Genomic DNA, 20,358 nt, shown 5'->3' with positions numbered 1-20,358 from the left:
AAGTCTAACTGAATAGGTATAATGTAAAATTATTCCAGGAAGCAAAAGATGAAGTTGTGTTTTTTTAATATTCTGTTTTTTTCACATTAAAACTTTAATTATCTCCTTGGAAGCAGAAAAAAATTGCTGAGGCATACCGAGAAGCTCTATTAATGGAATTTACATCAGAATGATAAAATATAGCGTGTCCCCCAAAAATGTACACATACTTTGAATAATTATTAATTCCAATAAGTTAAATTTGAAAAGAAAGAAACATCAGTTAAGCTATCAGAAAACAAGTGTGTATACATTTTTTGGGATACCCTGTATTATTTCCTATAGCTATCATTTACAAATGTCTTCTCAAATATTCTAAGGCATTTCTTATTCTTTAAAATAAAACCTTAAAAACTAATATTCCTGTCACCCTGCAAAAAGTATATTTACAAATAATTATGAGTGAGAAACAGTTGAAAAATAATAAAAATAAAATTTAAAAGTGCATATAAACGGGCACAATACTGGATGGGGGAAAACTAGGTTTATAGTTGTGAGTGTGCAAAACACAGATTATTCTTGTATTATTATTTATTATTGTATTATTTTCCATACAAACAACAGTAAGCCTACTTTTGTCCCACCTTGTATATTATCAACCTATAATGACTTTTATTAAATAGTGATTCAATATGTTTAAGGATAACTTTACATAACTTTAATGATGAAATCAGTCCCATGATTGTTTTTTACTTTACCACATACCCAGCCTGCAGTCACTAACATAAGTAAAATTTAATCTTTCACACAAAAACCCAAAAGATAAATATATAAAGTAATGGATGTGCAAATTAACTAGATGAGGGGGGATTCTTTCACAACGTAAATGTATATCAAATCACCACAATGCATACTTTAAATATCTTATAATTTTATATTCAATAAATCTGAAATAAAAATAATTTAATCTATGCTCCTCTCAAGTAGACAAGAACTACTGCTAGCCCTTACGGTTTGAACTGTATGGATTCACTTATATGAGAATTTTTAAAAATAAATACTGTAAATGTATTTTCTCTTCCTTATGATTTTTCTTAATAACATTTTCCTTTCTCTAGCTTACTTTAAGAATATAGTATATAATATATATTTTACAAATAAAATGTGTTAATCAACTGCTTACCTTTATTGGTAAGGCTTCCAGTCAATAGTAGGCTATCAGAAGTTAAGTTTTAGTGGAGTCAAAAGTTATATGCAACATAGGGAACACAGTCAATATTGTAATAACTATGTATGATGCCAGGCGAGTACTAGAATTATCAAAATCACTTTACAGATTATATAAATGTCTAACCACTATGCTGTGCCCTGAAACTAATATAAAATAATACTGAATGTCAACTGTAATTGGGAAAAAAAGTAAATTTTACTTTCTTTAAAAAAAAAAAAAAAAAGAGTTTTATGTGGATTTCCAACTGTGCAGGGGGTCAACACACCCCTAATACCTACATTTTTCAAGAGTCAACTGTACTTAAATTGCCAAATAAAAACTTCACTTCTAGGATTTATCTTTAATAATCATCTCCTTTCTTCAGCTTATTGGTTTTTATCAGAGTGCTAAAACTGAATTTCTGCTAGTAACAATTTATTGAATTTTGTCCACCTTAAAATTGTGAAAAACTCCAGGTTTTAAAGTTCACTGAAAAATCAATAATTAACTTCACTCTCAGCCACACTACCATAATGACAAGGCCATACAAAGTATATTTTTACAAGACTTAAAAAAATTCTGAAAACAAAGAATCACCTGTCTGCCAGGATGGAGCCCTGAATTGTGGTAAAAGAGTAGTTCCTGAAGAAGCAGCCTGAGCTGTTTGAGATTCAACAGAAGAGAGAAAGCTCATTACTGAAGATTCCTTAGTGTTAGTGCTGGCACTGTTCACACCAGTATCAAATATTCCAGAAAGACCTACATTTGAAGATAAAATATATCCCAAAGTAAAAATATTAGTATAAAATTATATTCCTGATCACATTTTTAAAAGCAATCTCTGAAATTTGAGGTCAAAAGTTCTACAACTTTAAACTATTTTATTTTGAAATAGCAAACAGATATTAATTTGACCAAGCATAGTTATAATTTAAAATCTACAAAGATACACGAAAAATATCTCCCAACTAATTAATTATACAGATATTCCTTATCAATAAAAGACAAAGCTTTTGTTCTCATTTTCATTTTAAAACTTCCCATGGCACTGTTATTTCCTGCACACACATTCATAACCCAACTCGTGAAAATGGATTTTTCTTCATATTCACTAAATGTACCCAGATTCATGTATGTTTCACAAGAGAATTTTTACCGGTTGGCTGAGGTGTGGTAGGATATCCAGGAAGCTGATGAGAGGCTGCAAAAGTCTGTCTCTGAAGGAGATTTGTTTCAGAAAGGGAGGGATGTCCTTCTTCATAGCTTAAACTAGAGGATAATAAAAATAAGTGACCAAAAACACATCGCCCAAACCATATGATCAAAAACTTTCTAGGAAAAAAGTGCCTAAAAGAGCAATTATCAAAAGTAGCAGAAGTCTTTGACTAAATTCCTGACCTATAGACCGATAGATCAAACACAGTCTGATAATACTGTCAAAAAGGGAAAAGTATATTGAAGATATACAAGGAAGAAAAAGGATACATAGTATTTTCCTTAATTCAACTTTTACCTCCTACAAAGTCCTTTTAAGGGGAGAGGTAAATCATGGTACAGTGGGAAGAGCAATATCCTGGAAAACAGGAAAGCTGAATTCATTGTCCAAGCTCTCCTACTAGCCTACAATGTGATTTCAGTAAGTGATTCAATTACTGTCAGATTAATTTCCTCACCTGTATGAATAAGGGACTAGACAAGATAATCTCTAAGGTCCCTCTAATTCTAACATTTTATGGAATATCAGATCATTCAAATAAATTGATCATTAATACTATTTCCCAAAAGCTCACCTAGAAAACTTCAAGCTTATACATTTTGAGAGTCAGTCAGAACGAGATGTTTTCTTCCCTTGATTTTTATTTTGAATATTTTAAATCCAGAAAGAAAAAAAAATAGTATAATGAATAACCCATACACCTGTCATTTAAGATTTGACAAGATTCTGTTACATTTATCTTTCCCTATACACACACACACTTATTTACTAAACCACCTGAAAATAACTTGCAGACATCATGAAACTACATCCTTAATTCCTTCATTTGTATCTCTTAGGAATAGGATATTCTCCTATATAACCAATATTAGGCTTGAAGAACTTTAACATGAAGTCAATAATAGCATCTAATACAGAGATCACAATCCAATTTCCCCCAATTATCACCAAAGTGTTTGGAATTTTTAAGCTTTTTCAATGAAGGATCCAGTCAAATTCAAGAATGGCATTTGGTTATGTCTCTTTAAATTTAGAACAGTGCCCTAACCCTGCCCTTAATCACAGATCCCCTCTGTCTCGATTTCATGACATGGAATTCTTGAATTGTAAGGCTATTCCAAATTCTAGGTTGGTCTGATTGCTACCTCATGAGAAGTACATAGTGATGTTTTGTATTTCTTATCACATAACACAAGAATGCACACAATGTCAGTTTGTCTCATTATGGGCGATGCTAAACTGGAAGGTACTGTCAGATCTCTCCATGTAATTTTTTCTCCTTGGAAATTAATATGCAATTTTGAGATACTATTTTAAGACTGTAAATATCTTAATCCCAACAGCCAATGCTTTTAGACATCATCCACTCATGATCTTATTGCACTGGAGATTAGAAATGGTAGTTTTCTAATTATATATCATTATTTCATATTTAAAAGTTAGCATGCTTCTGTAAAATAAAAATAAGCCTTTTTTTCTTTTCCCTCTCATGTGTACATAATGTACATACTTATATATTTAAGTATATTTTTCAGAAATATATATATTATATATTTATTAATTTTACTTAAAAAAGACATCACTGTAGACTCCTGACATTCATTTTGTCCCTTCAGTCCTGTATTCCTTTGATATGTCCTTCTTGGTGCTCAAACACATCCTTCTAGCACAAGATGTTTTAGGCTCACCTTGTTACTTTCCCTGTGCCAGACTTGAAATCAACCATTTCTACTAGGAGCCCTTTTAGTGGGCAATGGCATTTAGAAACCAAGATTTGGGTGTAAGGTGTGATCAATGCCTAAGGTGTGTGTCATTCGTTGCTTTTAGGCCCTTTTGGTGGACAAAGCTAGGAAATACCAGTCAGCCTCTTTCCCCAGCAAGCCCTGGGCTCATGAACAAAGTGGCCAGGGGGCGGCAGGGATGGAGGTTATGCATGGGCTCAGCAACCTGGACTGCCACTCACCAAGTCCAATTTGGTTATGGCTACAGCTGAGTTCCTAATCTGCCAGCAAACAGAGACCAACACTGAACACCTGATATGGCACCACCCCCCAGGGTGATCAGCCAGCTACCTGGTGGCAAGTTGATGACATCAGATGGCTTCCATCGGGGAATAAGCAGCATTTTGTTCTTACTTGAATAGATAACTTACTTTGGATATGGATTTGCCTTCCCTGTATCCAGTGATTCTGCCAAAACTACCATCCGTGGACCTACAGAATGCCATTGCCTATCCATCATCATCATCATCATCATCATCATCATCATCATCATCATGGTATTCCACACAGCATTGCTTCTGATCAAGAAACTCAATTCAAAGCATAAGAAGTATGGGTATAAAAGACCCATGCTTATGGAACTCACTGGCCTTACCATGTTCTCCAATTGATAGATCAAACACAGTCTGATCATGAAGCTGATGGCTTGACAGAACAGTGGAATGGCCTTTTGCTTCCTGTTCTAGTGACCTTGTATTCTGCTAGCCTAGAGGTCTAAGGTCCAGAGGGAGGAATGCCTCATCAGGAGACTCAAAAATGATTCCATTAAACTAGAAATTAAGACTGCCAAAGGCATTTTGATTTCCTTATGGCTTTGAATTAATAGGCAAAGAAGGGACATACAATGTTAAATGGAGTGAATGATCCTGACTCCCAAGGGGAAACTGAAATACTCCACAAGGGAAGTAATGAAGAATATGTCTGGAATACAGGAGGTCCCCTAAGGCATCTCTTGGTATTACCATGACCTGTGATTAAGATCAATGAAAAACTATAACAACTCTCAATCCAAGCAAGACTAATAGTAGCCCAGACCCTTCAGGAATGAAGGGGTGGACCACCCCACCAAGTAAAGAACCACAACCAGCTCAGGTATTTGCTAAAGGCAAACAATGAGTAGTGGAAAAGGTAGTTATAATATAGTTATGAGTACATAACCAGTTAAACAAGGACTGTAACTGTCATGAGTATTTCCTTATTTTGCTATAAATAGATATATTCCTGTATGTGTATATTTGTTTTCTTTTTTCTTTATCATGTAACAACATAGGATGTATTGAGTTACACTAAGTAACTCAGTATTTAAGTTATGGAATATCAAGGAGAAGAAACTCAAGGACTTTACCTGCTCTCCTGGGGAAGGGATTGATGTTTTCAGTTCTACCCAGGACAGTTATATCATGTTAGAAGAAACTATGACCTTTTTATTATCTTTATTTAAAGATTAAGTATGGTTGAAGGAGATGCCTATGGGTGCAAAGGGTGGACTTCTGAAAGGTTAATTTTATGTGTCAACTTGACTGGCAATGGGGTGCCCAGATGAACCACTGTTTCTGGGTGTCTGTGAGGGTGCTTCTGATGAGATTAGCATTCGAATCAGTGGGCTCAGTAGATTGCCCTCCCCAATGTGGGAAGGCATCATCTAATCCATTTACAACCTGAATATAAAAGGCAGAAGAAAAAACTTTCCTGAGTTTTCCTGCCTCACTGTCAGAACTGGGAGGTCTTCTCATTTTCTTCTGCCCTTGGGCTAGGATTTATATATTGGGCTCTCAGACCTTAGGACTCAGACTGAATCACACCACAGACTTCCCTGGTCTCCAGTCTGCAAATAGCAGATCTTGGAACTTCTCAGCCTCCATAAATTGTGTGAACCAATTATTTATAGATTTGCTCCACCCCCTCCCCGTTGGTTCTGTTTCTCTGGAGTATCCTGACTAATACAACCTCCTTCCTGTCTGGTCTGATGAACTGCCTCTCATTTGGTACTCAGTTTTCTACCTCTGCCAATTCTAACCTATTCTGTACTTAACTGCCAAATTATTCTTATTAAAAACACTTTCTTGCTTGTATCAATCACTATCACCATCCCTCTCAAAAACCTTTCAAAGCTCCCAATAGGCTGTAGAATTAAATTCCATGGCCAGTCATCAAAAACCCTATAAAATCTAGTATTAATCCACTGTGGTAGTGTTACTCTGGTGACCTCCCCAACGAAACACAGCTTTGTATAGTCTCCCTCCCAAAACTCTGCATTGGGACCAGTGGACTGTGGTAAAGTGATGGATGGTGTACTTCCTCCCTCTTTGGAATACTCGCTCTTGGAAGCTCTCTTTCTGCTAATCCCTTATTCCATTTATGAAACATTAACAATAATTTTGATCATTGTATATGTAGCATAACTGACAAATGCTTCCATGATTCCCTTGAACCTGGTATAATTTTTCCCTCTAAGTCCCCAAGGCATTTTTGTACCTTTTAAAAAGAAACAAATATTCTGCCTAGTAGTATAGTTATTTTATTCATTCACTGAATGTTTAATGCGCACTTAGAGTGTGCCAGACGCTATTCTATGTGTCAACAATAACGCTAATATTTTATATGCTATTCTACATACTAGTCTTTATGTTGGACACTATTCTAAACACTTTTCTGAGTTAAGCCCATTTAATCTTCAAGAACTCTAAATAGCATCCTCATTTTACACAAGGAACCTCAGGCACAGAGGGATTAAGAAAGTTGTTTAAGGTCATACTCCAAATAGTGGAATCAAAATAAAAACCCCCAAATTCTGTCTTTAGGGCTTATGTTTTCAACCATTACTGTTAACTGCCTTCTATAGATGTGAACAAGAGACAAGATCCCTGTTCTCATGGAACATGCATTTCATTCGCAGTGGTTAGGGGTATAGGGAAAGGGTAGTAATAAATTATATGTGTATATAAATCTGCAAAATACTTCAGAGAGTGATAATGCTATGAAGAAAATAAAACTGTGATATGATTCAGTGATGAGAAGTTACTTTACATAGGGCAGTCAAGAGAAGGTCTTTCTGAGGAGCTAACATTTGGAAGAGAAGGTCCAGAAGCAATAGCAAAGCAAAGACCTCTAAAGAAAACTCTAGATAAAGACAATAGCCAATGCAAAATTCCTAAGACAAATAATCTTAGCATGTTTCAGGAACAGATATATAGCCAGTGTGGCTGAAGGGTAGTGGGGGGAGTGGAATGATGAGGCTGGAGAATTAGCTGAGGCCCAAATCATGTAGGACCTTGTACACCATGACAAGGTCTTTAGATTTTCCTGTTTAGAAACATTGGAAGGTTTTACCCGATTTATATTCTGAAATGTTAACTCTGGCTGTTGCATGCTTAAACTCTAGAAGGGCTAAAGTGGAAGCAAGGAAAGCAACAGGAGGCAACTGCAACAGTCCACATGGGAAATTATAGACATGGAGATCAGACCAGTAGGATTTACTAACAGAGTGGGTATGGAAGGAAAGAAATGAATCAGAGATGGCTCCAACCTTTTAGGCCTGAGCTACAATAAATGCTGGTATTATTTATTGATATGGGAAAACTTAAAGGAGAACCAGGTTGGGGGTTAGGATGATATCCATGTTTTAGAAATACTTGTTTGAAATACCTCTTCAATATTCATGTGGAGATAATAGGTAAGCAACTAGATATGAATCTAGAGATATAAATCTGAAAGCATCTGACATACATGGCAACTTCACTTAGGATGACTTAGAGGCAACTATGGTTATCCAAGTGAAAAATAACGGTGCCTTGCATCAGGGCAGAGCAGTGGAAACAGAACAAAGTAGACAATTTCAAGATATATTTAAGAGATAAAAAAGTAGGGCTTAGAGGTTCAGCACACAAAACTCCCAGGTTCTGGCCTGAGCAACCAGGTGGACAGAGGTGTGACTGAGATGGACCTCACTAGACAAACAAGAGGTGCGGTGGCAGGGGAAAGCATGAGCTCATCACTAAATGCCCATTACATACCCAAGTAAAAGCTCAGAGAGGTAGCTGTATATGTGATTAGGTGTTCAGAAGATGTCTGGGATTTAGCCACATGTATCTCCAAAGATGATATTTAAGAAGCCATGAGCATGGATGTGATGTCCTCAGGAGAAAGCACAGAATGGACAAGAAATCATGTAAGTCCCAAGCCCTGAGGAAATGACAACATGTAGAGATTAGAAGAGTAAGGACTAATGAAGAACAGAGAAAAGCAGTGGGCCAGAGAGGTAGGAGGAAAACCAGGAAAATACAGTGCTATGGAAGTGAAAGGAAGCATGTTTCAACAGGGGAAAGAAAGGTCAATGGTGACACAGAACACTGAAATAAATGTATTAATAATGGTTAGGTTTCCAGGCCAGCCACGACAGCTCATTTAACCCATAATATAGGTAGACTACAGCATCAGACTATTTTACCATGAAGTATTACAGTACAGTAATTAAACACACAGGCTCCAAATCCACAATGCTCAGCTTTAAATCCCAGCTCCAATACTTACTAGCTGTGTTACTAAGTATATTAATATATCTATGCCTTGGTTTCCTCATTCATTAAAGGAAGCTAAAAATAATACCTACCTCAAAGGATTGCTACAGGATTAAACAGTGTGCATGTGTGTACGCCATTTAAAGCAGTAGCTAGCACACATTAGTTGCTCAGTAAATGATAGTTACTATTACAACATTATTTCTATGAGAAAATACTTTCTGAACAACACAACTTTGTTTAAAATAACTTTAGTAATTTGGGATTGTCCCCACTGCTCATAAATTGTGATCTTACAAGGTCTTTTTCCAAAAGCCTAAGGGAAACTCTAGCTTTAAAACTTATTCAAAAAGTCCTTAATATAGTAGCTGACCATTTTTAGAGAGCTAATCATTGTTTTATTTTTTGGAGGAGTACCTATCACATTCATTACACATACTATAATCAGAAAGAACCTACTAGTAAATTCTAAACACTGGTGACAAAAAAAACCCCACAGACTATTTCAAGTTAGAAAGGCAAAAAACAAATATAAATCATTTAAAAACAAAATATTTCCATTTAGTCACTTTCTGGTGCATATTCAAATACAAACATTTATCATCACCATGATAAAACTGTCTCTTCCTGTTCAGTACACAATATAAATATCAGATAGAGAAAAAGCAGCAGGTCTGCAGCTTCCTGATGATCATCTTATTTCCAAAAGCATGCAAAAGTATTGACAGATTCTAAAATAGCCCCACAAAAAGTATTTCCAACTCTATAGTGATTGGCAAAAATATGCTCATTTGGTCCCTAAAACTAACTGAGAAAAGCACAAATAAATGGAGATTATTATGACCAGTTCTTATCCCTGAACTTCCCATGTACCTAGCAAGTACTATTTTAGAAATATTCAGAAATCTCTCTGAACACCCTATTTAAGGTAAAATGCTGGGATTTCCCATTAGCTCTTTATTTCTCAATGGTTAAGACAACAGAAATACCTGAACCTGATGGAGCTGTTATGTCAAAAAAGTATTACTGTAAACTCATGAAAAATTATTTACTATGCTTTTCCCTATCAACTGATGAAAATGGTCCATTTCAGGAGCAAGCAGACAGAAAGAAAGTAGGATGTTATATCCCATGCCAATAACAATTGAATGTCATTACCATCTGTTAGCTTCTGAATAGGTTACTGGAAACAAGGTGACAGACAGGCTAATTCTTTATGGATCAGTATCCATATTACATCATCACAACTACTACTCATTTGCACCTTCAAGAAGAAACTGCCACAAAGGGAAACAAAAACATTCAACTGATACCTGAATTATGAAAAAGGTCTTTAAAATGTTATAAAAATATGAATAGGATTCTGAAAATGCAGAATACTGGAAGAATTAAGGGTATTATTTCAGATTCAGTATTTTCTATATAACTGAAATGAAAGAGGGCATTGCGCAGTTTGAGGAATAAAATGTACAATTAAGAAGTGTGTGTAGCCCTGTACAGATGGCCTGATCCTAACACAAGATGTTAACAAAGCAAGTTGGTGGGGGAGGGGGAAAGCCTGCATTTTCTATGCTATAATTTTGCTGACCCCCATCCCCAAAATATATTTTTAAGGGGAGGACAACTTAGCATTTAAGAATCAATAACTTCCAATAAACAGAAAATAAATTTCTTTTAGATTATGTGTTCCAAATGAATCTACTTACTGTTTTCAAATGTGTTTGGGAAGTCAGTCTTTGTTATTTTGATAAATAACATTTGGAAAATATGACAAGTAGATTTTAGTTTCTTGCCTCAGAAGTATTCTGCTAAAAGAAATAACAGAAATAACTAGGTAGCATTTGTTGCATTTACCTAATAAAACATTTTTTTCATTTAAAACAAAAAATGCTGCACAAATACCTATCATTACTTTTCACTGAAGAGAAAGTAATTTTAATTTGTAAGTTATTTTCAATGCAAAAAGCTACTTGGAAAATGATAGTAAAATCACCATCAAAATAATAATAATAATAATAATAATAATAATAATAATATTAGTAGGAAAGGTGCCAAACATCTTTCATAAAACTCCTTAAAATAGCTTAATTGTATATAATACAAAGTCAGGACCATTTCCAAAAGGTTTCAACATTTAAGTATTTATGTCCAAATTGGCACATCACATTTTTAAAAAAAATCCCAGTTCTTTTAAACAAGGGACCTAAAATTTTCTAAGGAAGCTTATTTCCTTTTTCTCGAACAAGATTTTTCTTAGTTTCTCATAATGATCCCAAGGTACTATCTAAGACAAAGACCAGCTGATCTTCACACCTATTTTCCAAATTGTGAACGTGGAACTTTCATAAAAACAAAGATAACCTAGAACACTGTAATAGATAAATTAAAAAAAAGTTAATTTACGTTGTGACAATAATGAAGAAATCTTATGAGGATGAAGTCATTAGCAACCCAGGATTCCCTGGTCCTTGTAATCAGAAGCTGCACCTACCTACCAGATTCAGCATTGTTCAGCAGAGGCAGCTTTAAAACACCCCGCTCAAGATCATCCAAACCAGACCACGCCTTCCAGTTATCATTCAAATGACCGTTTCACAAAGTGGCACTACTACACATTTACCGAGAGCTTAAATATCTAGTAAGAGTCAATATTTTAGATTCCCTTGGTCATGCTGGAGCAAAGATGAACTCTTGAACCCCGCGCTACAATAATGAACCAGAGCTCCAGAAGCCGAGATGGAGAAGCATGCTCGTGTTCTTCAACCTTTATGGCCTTCACTGACGCCCCCCTCCAATTTCTTCCCAACTTTTAGTCACCCCAAGACACAGAGGGTAAAGAGAGATTCCTTACTTCCTGCTGTTGTTGAAAGGGAAGGAAACCGAAGAGTAACTTTGAACGCGTGGACGAAAAATAGCTCGATCTTAGCCTCCACTGCAAACATATGTCACCCAGCTCCGCGCAGCGTTCCCGCGCCACCCGGACCCCTATCGGGGCCCCTCGCCCCAGGGGTTCTCCCGCAGCCCAGCCCTCTTGGGTCCCCCAATGTCAGCGACGCGGGTCCGCGCCTCTTCCTCTCCCGCCTCCCCCACCCTCACACCGCCAGGGCCCCCAAGACCACATTGTCGGTTCCAATACAATGGAATGTCACTGCCCGAACTCCTCGGAGTCCCCCTGGGCCCCCCGGAGGCACTCTCGGGTCTCTGAGAGCCGAGTTCAGCCACGAACCCAAACTTCACCATGTGAGAACCCAGGACACGGGATGAGAGACGGAGACCCACAAATCCCGACCAGCCCTCCCTTTTACCCACCGTCCTCGACCAGTCCCAGGCGCGAATCCCGCACTGGGCGCCCCCACCCACCCCAAGACCACCGCATAAGAGTCATCAGCCGCCTCTTCGGCCCGGGCGAGGGCGGGGAGACGAGTGGAGAGCTCCCCACCCGGCCCGGACCCCTGGAAGGTGCTGCACAGGGGCGAAGGCCCCAAACGCATCCCCGGCCTTTCCTGGCCCACCACGACCCCGCCGCCCACCCTCCCTACCTGGCCTTGAGGCTGGGGCTGCCGCCGCTGCTGTTGCTGCTGCTGGCGGCGGCCGCCGCCGCGCGGGGTTCGTAGGCCCAGGCGGGGGCTGGGGGTGGTGCGGCGGCGCTGGCAGCGGCGGCGGCGGGGGCGGCGGGGGGCGCGGGCGGCGGCGGCGGGTCGGCGAAGCCGGAGGTCGCGTAGTTCCTGTCCATGGTGGGAGTAGCGTAGGGAGGGCGGGCAGCAGTGGGGGCTCCTCTAGGGCCCCGTGTGAGGGGGGCCGGGAGGGGAGGGAGAGGGAGGGGGCGGGGGAGGAAGAGGCTGCGGCGGAGGGAGCTGCCCCCTCACATGGCCTCGGCCGGCAGACGGGCGGAGGTCGCGCTGGCCACTCGGTGCCTGGGGATCCTGGGCCGCGGCGCGCGGCGAGACCCCGACGGGCGTCAGGGAAGGGGCGCCATCCACGGCCCGGACTCGCGGCGGCGGCGGCGGCGGCGGCTTCGCCCCATGTTGGTGGATTTCCCAGGATGCACCTCCCGCCCCCTCCGCCCCGCCTCCCCCCTTCGGCGCCCCGCGCTCGCGGCTCGCGGGCCAAGCGCGCGAGGCCTCCGCCGCCACCGGCCGCCACTCGGTGGCCAGCGGGACTGTAAAGGCTCAAGGCCTCCCCAGCGCAGCCGGCTCTGGGGCCTGGAGGGGCGCCCGCCAGCGGTGGCCCGTGGGCGGCGGACTTCCCGCGGCCGGCTGCCCCGAGGAAGGCTGCCCTCGCCGCCCCGCGCCCCGCGTGGGAAGGGGCCGCGCCTCTGCTCGCTGTGCGCGAGGGAGGGGAAGCTGAGTGGAGACAAGCGGAGGGCGCTGCAAAGGGGGAGACTTGTCACCGCTTTGCCTGGAGTTCGTTGTTTGGCCCTTCGAGTTATTTTGAGTGACCCGAATACTCATTTCCCACGTCGCGATTCCTTTCTCTGCGCCTAGTCCCGAACCAGAAGCAGCGGAGCGGGCTGTTCCCCAGTTCCTTTCGCTCCCTTCCTGCCCAAGGCTTGCTCGGCTGGGGGACCCTCTCCCCGCTGTTAGGGGGAGATTTCTATTTAAGGAGATTCAAATTCAAACATTATTTATTTTCAATCCTCGTTGAAAGGGCCTTTCCCAGGGGCTCTTATTAACTGTCCCCACTCCCACCTTGGGGATTTTCTCATCCTGGATTTTAGAATCTTCTATCCCAAGATAAATAGTGCCTCTTCATTGATTAATTCAGCTACCATCTGGATGACTTTAATTACAATAAATTTAAACTCACTGTGCACGCTTTGTGTTGGAGTTTTTTGTTTGAGACTTAGAACCTCAATAGGACTCTTTACCCAGACATTTCCTGTTTTGTGCGGTGTAATTTAATTTTTATTTGAGGTTCTTCTATTGCACGTAAGTTGTGTTTCTTCAACTCTAGTAGTGGAATTTAGGAATCATAGAAAACGTTCGGCCCTTAAGGCATAAAGTAAAAATAAGAGTAAAGTTTATGTTTATTGACCACCGCCCTTAAAAATCAATACTGGTTTAACACCTATTATGTGCTTTGCACAGAAATCTATCCCTCAAGATAAGCCTAACAAAATCAGGCAGGCTAGTAGAAGACGCAATAAATTTGACACACTGTCTCTGATCACCATTTTAAAAGCAGTTTAAACTTCGGTAGTAACCCAGTATTGGATTAGCTATTCCTTTTGAGATTAATTTTATGCTAGGAGATTGTTTTCCTCCTGGCGCCGACATCCTTTTGTTCCTATTCATTCCGTTTTGTAAGTCTTTCGGCACCTGTGATGCTTGGAGTCCGGTCCCGGGGTGGGGAAGCAAAGAAGTGAGTAGTGGTTATTTACAAATGAATTCAAACTTGTGGACACAATTGACCTTGCCAATTTTATGTTAATACCAGTATGCATTTACCGAGGATATCTTTGAAAAGTGGTTTTCCTTGGGGAAGGAATTTGCCAGACTATCTGAGATCCTGCAGAGAAGTAACATAAATCTTCCTTACAACATTTATTTTTCTTACTGAAGACTGGAGGTCTGTAATCTAAATAAACCAAAAAAGTTTTCACTACTGACTATACGTTTATATGTATTTCTCTAAGTACTAAAGTTTTGTCTCTATGGAGAAAGTGTAGGAAGTGGAGTGGCATGCTATAAATGTTTTATGGCACTTAGTTTGAGATACCCACAACTGGTACTCAGAGTGAGTTACTCAGGCAATACCAAACAAGTGGCAATAAAACCTTTATAGTCCCTGGCACCATTATGTAGTTTGTTTATGTCACATAAATCAGAGGAAAGATATTAAGGAAAATTTTCAATGAGTATTTTCAAAATAATATTACTCTGTCACCATACGTGATGTTCCTTTGCCCATTAAGTGAAATTTCCTTAGTTTTCTCTAAACCAACACACCTATATTCCCAATGTTACAACATGTCTACAAATAACATCATTAAATCTTTTTGGTAAAACGGGTATCTGAAGAATGTCTTCTTCCCTACTGAAAATATACTCACAATGCTGCAAACTCTCCATTATCTCTTTTAAATAATTCCCAACTAAGCTGCTTTAAGTCTGATCTAGACAGTGTCAAAAGTCTACAGTGAGCCTTGTTCTCGTTTTAAGTAAAAGTGGTCATTCCATTCTTTGCTTGTGGAATTTTACTCATCTTTCGAGAATCCACATCAAACATTTTGTCTTCCTTGACATTCCTGCAATTTCCCAAAGCAAAACCAATTGCTTCCTTTTCAGTTGCCCTATGGTGTTTATTATATTTATTATTTATTATATTTAACACTGTCACGTTCATTACAATTAGCTGTGTATCTGCCACTTTCCCTCACAGATGAGTTCCTTAAAGGCATTCACCTTTGCTCTCTCAGTTGCCTGTCATACCCCCCAGGAGACAGCAAGGGAGTCCAAAGAGCTGTTTAAGCCTGCTTCTTTGGAAGCCACAGTCTCACTGGGAAGTGTCACTGAAAGACAGTGATGAGACATTTCCTCCCAGTGAGCAAAGCTTCAAGAAGCATCTTTGGTCATCAATTTTGTATGTAGAGGGAGTGGTCTGAGCTATTGATGTGGATGGACTCTAGGGCTCTCGTGAATGGCTTAGCTGATCAGTAGGGTCTGGAAGAAGCAAGGCTAAATGGCGATCAGGAGGCCTGCGAATGAAACACAATTTAAGTATGAACTGTAAAGACAGAGGTGCAGCCTAATCATAAAGTCTTTCAATGAGTGTAGCTTTTATCTCTCTGAAACAGTTTTTTTTTTTAATTTTTAAAAAATTAATTTGGGGGAGAGATTAATTTGTTGTTCTTCAACTTAGTCACGCATTCATTGATTGATCCTTGTATGTGCCCTGACCCGGGATCCAGCCTGCAACCTTGGTGTATCTTCCTTGCCTATTCCAGCTTCTGGTGGCATTCTTTGGTTTGTGGCCACATTACTCCAATCTCTGCCTCTGCCTCTGTCTCACATTACCTTCTCTTCTGTCTGTTGCTCTGTCTTTTATAAGGATACTTGCCATTGGATTTAGTACCCACCTAGGTAATTCACGATGATCTCATCTAAAGATACTTAATTTAATTACATCTGCAAAGACCCTTTTTCCAAATAAAGTCACATTCACATGTTCTGAAGATTAGGACATGGACATATCTTTTGGGCAACCACCAATCAACTCACTAGAGCATCCATTAATGATTCTTGCTTGAAGTAAGTATTATGGTTAACAAATAGTGATTTTTCTAACTCCATCATTCCTCCTATAATCATTAGTTATTCTTTGACAAGAAGGAACTTTTTGTCATCCATCTATTTATTTATTTGAATATAGATTCATGGATTCTTATTTTATTCAATGGGTTTGTGCCAAAAGATTAACTCAGCAGGTTCAGGTTGCCCAAACCCTATACATTCCAAAGAAAAGTTTGTCCCTTGCCAGGCTCCAGAGCAATAACTTTTAAGCACTTTGAATATTGTTCCTATTAAGACTGCCTTTGTTTACCTGAGGCCTTGGTCCACACCAGATAGTTTATGCTAACAATGTGATTTATGGTGAGGGCTTTTGGCCACACAGTATCAGCTTGACCTCTGAAGAGGCTAGAGAATCAAATTCAGCCACCAGGCAGTCAGCCTTGCCTATTTGACCTACCCCCGATAAAAACCCTGGACACCAAGGCTCAGGTGAGCATCCTTGGTTGACAATACTTCACGTGATTAGTGTCCCTAGGACTCCACTGGGAGAGGACAACTGCAGTCTTGCACCTGGTCTTCCCTACACTCTGCACTACATGCCTTTTTCCATTGCTGATTTTGGTCTGTATTAATTCACAGTCACAAACTGTAACCCTCAGCACAACTTCTCTAATCTGTGAGTCCTTATAGCAAATCATTGAAATCATTGAGGGTGGTCTTGGAGGTCCTTGAACACAGGATTATAATCCATCACCATAGTTAGTTAGTTATTTTGATGTTCAAATAGTCCCACATTTGACCTGATACCTAAATATTTAATTACTTTAGTACACTTCCTCCCAAAAGGGAGCCATGAGAACCTTTTAAGCAGAGAGTGACATGATCAAAGCCATGGAAAACATCCCTTCCCCATCCTAATGTCCCACCCTAGTCTACATCTTCAGCCTGGATGGTATATTTGGTATACCAACATGAGAAGCACAGTTCCTTCATAGGTTTACACACATACACACACACACAAAACACATACACATACACCACCAAAACTAACAATAACAACAAGAAAGAAACATTTCATTACTTGGGAAAGTCACATTTGTCCTGGTTGTCTGCAAACACTTCTTAAGGTAAATATTTTCCTGAGGTTTTGCTGCTGGAGGAGCATTGAACTTCAACCCAAGGGTGACAGAGCATGTGTTCTCAGCCTCCAGCTTCTCTCGGCTACGGCCTAGGTGTAAGGCACACTCCGCGGGCTTCTCTCCTTTCTCTAGTTACTTCTCTGTTCCCTTTATCCCAAATCCCCAGATGTGGCCCTGGTAAAGGAAGCTTGTTGGGAAAGATTTAGGCTTCCCCTAATTAGTTAATGTGCATGTTAATGTTAGTTAGTATACTAACTACTAAGCATGTCATTACTTGGTATCAGATTAGGTTCTGTCATAATGGGATTTCTTAGTTCCTTAAATTTGGGATAAGGTAGACTCAGTGAAAGTCACAAAACCCTCCTTCAAATTTCTGCAAATTCTGGAGAAACTTACAGTCTCCTGCTCAACATGTTTTCAAGTCTCTTTTCCTTTCATGAGTGCTTTCTCTTTTCAGGGAAGAAGCTGAAATTCGTTCTCTTCATAGAGTGCCACACACAAAATCCACTCATGCAGAACATTTATGAAAGTAACCAAGGAAGCACTGAACTATTCATTATGCCAATTTTATTATATTTACGTATGTTCGTTTTTCTGCTGCTCATGGAGTATGGCCGGCTGCTCACTCAGAACTTGAAACTCAGAGGAAACATTGCTCGTGACATGGTGTGTCAGACCCCCTGGCTTCCCTCTGAGGCAGTCTGACTTACTTCATGCCGTGTCTTTCTGCACTCTGCTTTCTTGGACTCCACTGAAGCTCCCCGAAATTCAGGGGGGTTTGCATCAGGAGAAACCCTCAATCAATGAAGGGAAGTCAGTGGATAAACACTCGGGCCTCCTAGCTTCCCGGTGGGTTGTTATGGAAGGCATTTAGCACCTCTCAGTGATCCTCCCGGAAATGAGCCAACAACAGCTTTGATGAAATACCTTTGCCTTGTCCTTCTGCCCTGCTTTTGGTGGAGCATCTGTTCACGTCTTTGGCCCATTTTAAAAATTGGGTTGTTTTCTTATTGTTGAGTTTTAAGAGTTCTTTGTATAATTTGGGTAACAGTCCTTCTTTATCAGATGCCCTTTGCAAATATTTTCTCCTAGTCACCGGCTTGTTTTCTCATTCCCTTAATTTTATATGCATAACTGTATTAGATCCAAAAAATTTAAGGTAATATAAATGTGTAACACGAAGTAATATTTAATAGCAACCAGGGTTTATCTGTGTGTATGATACTTAGAATTAATGTATTCTCTTAAGCTAGAAGTACTGGTACTACTATAATTTAGTGTAACTAAATTACATATATAAATGCTATATATTATGTATAGACATAAGCTACAGAAATAAATTCAGCTTTAAGGAGTAATATATTATAAATTTGCCTCAAACAATAAATATTAAAACCATGTTAAGAGAATAGCACTTTCACAACTGCAATTAAATTGTTTAACAGAATGCTAGCCCCACTGGGTAAAAGATAGATACAGCAACACCATGCTGTAAACGTTGTTTTGAAACATGCTTTGTGTTGTTCACATTTAATTTATATAGTTATATGCCACTGTGAGGGAAAAGTGTGTTTAATTGAAACAAGCAACAAATATTTACTTAGTATAAAGTTTATTCACATGTATAAAAAGTGTAATAGGAAATCCATTAAAACCAAAACATAATCAAGGCTGTAGGAAAAATATGTATAAAAAAATGGGTTTCTTTTTCCAGATAATGAAAATACTGACATATTTGTACTAGACTGCCTTAAGCTCTTAACCTGTTAGGAAAATATTTTTAAACAACAAGAAAAGGTGGAGGAAACACACAATGCAGAAGATTGAAGGCATCAATATGTCATACATATTCCAAAATGCCATATTGGCAATCTACAAAAGAATCTAGTTTAAAAAATACAGAAATTCTAGACACTCTTTTAATAGTATAAGCACCATATGCAACATTTCAAATCAAATAACTAATAAAATTTAATTCACATTCAATTAGAACAATATGAATGATATGAAATTGAGATTTGAACAGCACTAACCTTTTCTCGTTAAAAATTTTCTTGTACATATAGGAAGAGTATACACACACATATAAATTATTTAATAGAAAAAATTGATTAGATTTTACAGGCTTAGGGAAAACCAAAGACACATAATACACTTTTGTTCTAGTTTTTAATTATCTGAGAGTTTTTACCCACCTTGTTTTTACTCAGAAGGAATGTTATTAACAGATGTAAAACTTGCACACAGTCAGATTTTGTGCTCTTTAATTTTTTTCATTTTTAAAAGAATATTCCATGTAGAATTATCTATCCTACTGAAGGTAAAACCTTATAAATGTGTATTTCTCTTTTCTAGTCCAATTTCCTTTTTATACCTATTTCCATTCATTTCCTGATTGTAATAGAGGGGAAAACTCATCTAATTAAACATAAAACTCTGTGTCAAAGTAGATTTAATGGTTAACACTAACCAGTTGCCTGGGGAAGAAGCACAAACAAAACAGATCAATCAAACAAAAAAATCCACCACCAAAAATGCAACAGGAATAGAAAAGGGTGGATGAGACAGAAATATGTCAGTAATTTTACACTGAGATATTTTCCTTTCAATCATTATAAGCATTTGTCAATTATGGTTCTATCACATTTTTCTTTTTATATTTAAAGTATTATCAGGTTAACATTGAATGCTCTACAAATATCAGTGATTCCATAATCTTAATGATGAATTCTAGGTTCATTCATTTAAGTTAGGGCAACTAAATGATGGCATATAGCAGATCTGAGCTGCTGCTGAGGGGAAAGGGATTGTTACAGGTTCTGAAGCTTGCTTTGTAGTTAGACTCTTGCGAATCAATGGGAGTAAACAAGTTCATGGAATTTTTCAAATTATGATTCAATAAAATATATCATATCTTGTATTTCTTTTCATCCTAAGAAATACATGTGTGTAAGAATACATGTATATAATGTGCCTCTCTCTCTCTCTATATATATATATGATAAATGTTTATAAATTTCTCATACAGATTTAGAATTAAATCTAAAGAGCCCCAGATTTCATAATTTGAGACAGTCTAATTCTATAGGTGCAAGTTGGGCCTAGAAAAGTGTGCTTGCTCATTCTAAACCTAGCTCTCACCAACATGTAAGGTTTGGGGCAAGTTACCCTTCTATGCCTTAGTCTGGCTGTTACAAAGAGAGCAAACTAGAGTTTACCTCTAACCTTTTAGAGAGGATTAAAGTAAGCGCAAAGTGCAAGGTGCAAAGTTACATGAGAAAAAG

At 38.9% G+C, this 20,358-nt stretch overlaps 1 protein-coding gene across 7 annotated transcripts in view; it reads right to left on the bottom strand.

Annotated features, from left to right (window-relative positions):
* Positions 1 to 12,451, bottom strand: part of QSER1 (glutamine and serine rich 1) — a 40,887-nt gene extending 28,436 nt beyond the window's left edge. For 3 of the 7 annotated variants that reach the window (XM_087821802.1, XM_087821798.1, XM_087821800.1), the window contains exons 1-3: positions 12,243 to 12,451; positions 2,346 to 2,458; positions 1,787 to 1,948 (exon numbers count right to left, since the gene is read on the bottom strand). In XM_087821802.1, the coding sequence (XP_087677928.1) occupies positions 1,787 to 1,948; positions 2,346 to 2,458; positions 12,243 to 12,436 (469 nt within the window). In that variant the 5' untranslated portion in view covers positions 12,437 to 12,451. Of the gene's footprint in view, positions 1 to 1,786; positions 1,949 to 2,345; positions 2,459 to 2,979; positions 3,894 to 10,409; positions 10,675 to 12,242 lie in introns of those variants that run through there. The other 4 variants (XM_087821801.1, XM_087821799.1, XM_016206182.2 and 1 more) reach the window with 4 other exon arrangements.
* Between the last annotated feature and the right edge of the window lie 7,907 nt (positions 12,452 to 20,358).

The sequence above is a fragment of the Miniopterus natalensis genome, chromosome 11, assembly GCF_054644295.1.
Source record: "Miniopterus natalensis isolate mMinNat1 chromosome 11, mMinNat1.hap1, whole genome shotgun sequence".
NCBI lineage: Eukaryota > Metazoa > Chordata > Mammalia > Chiroptera > Miniopteridae > Miniopterus > Miniopterus natalensis.
Note: the sequence above shows the minus strand (reverse complement) of the source record. Positions and strands in the feature narration are given on the sequence as shown.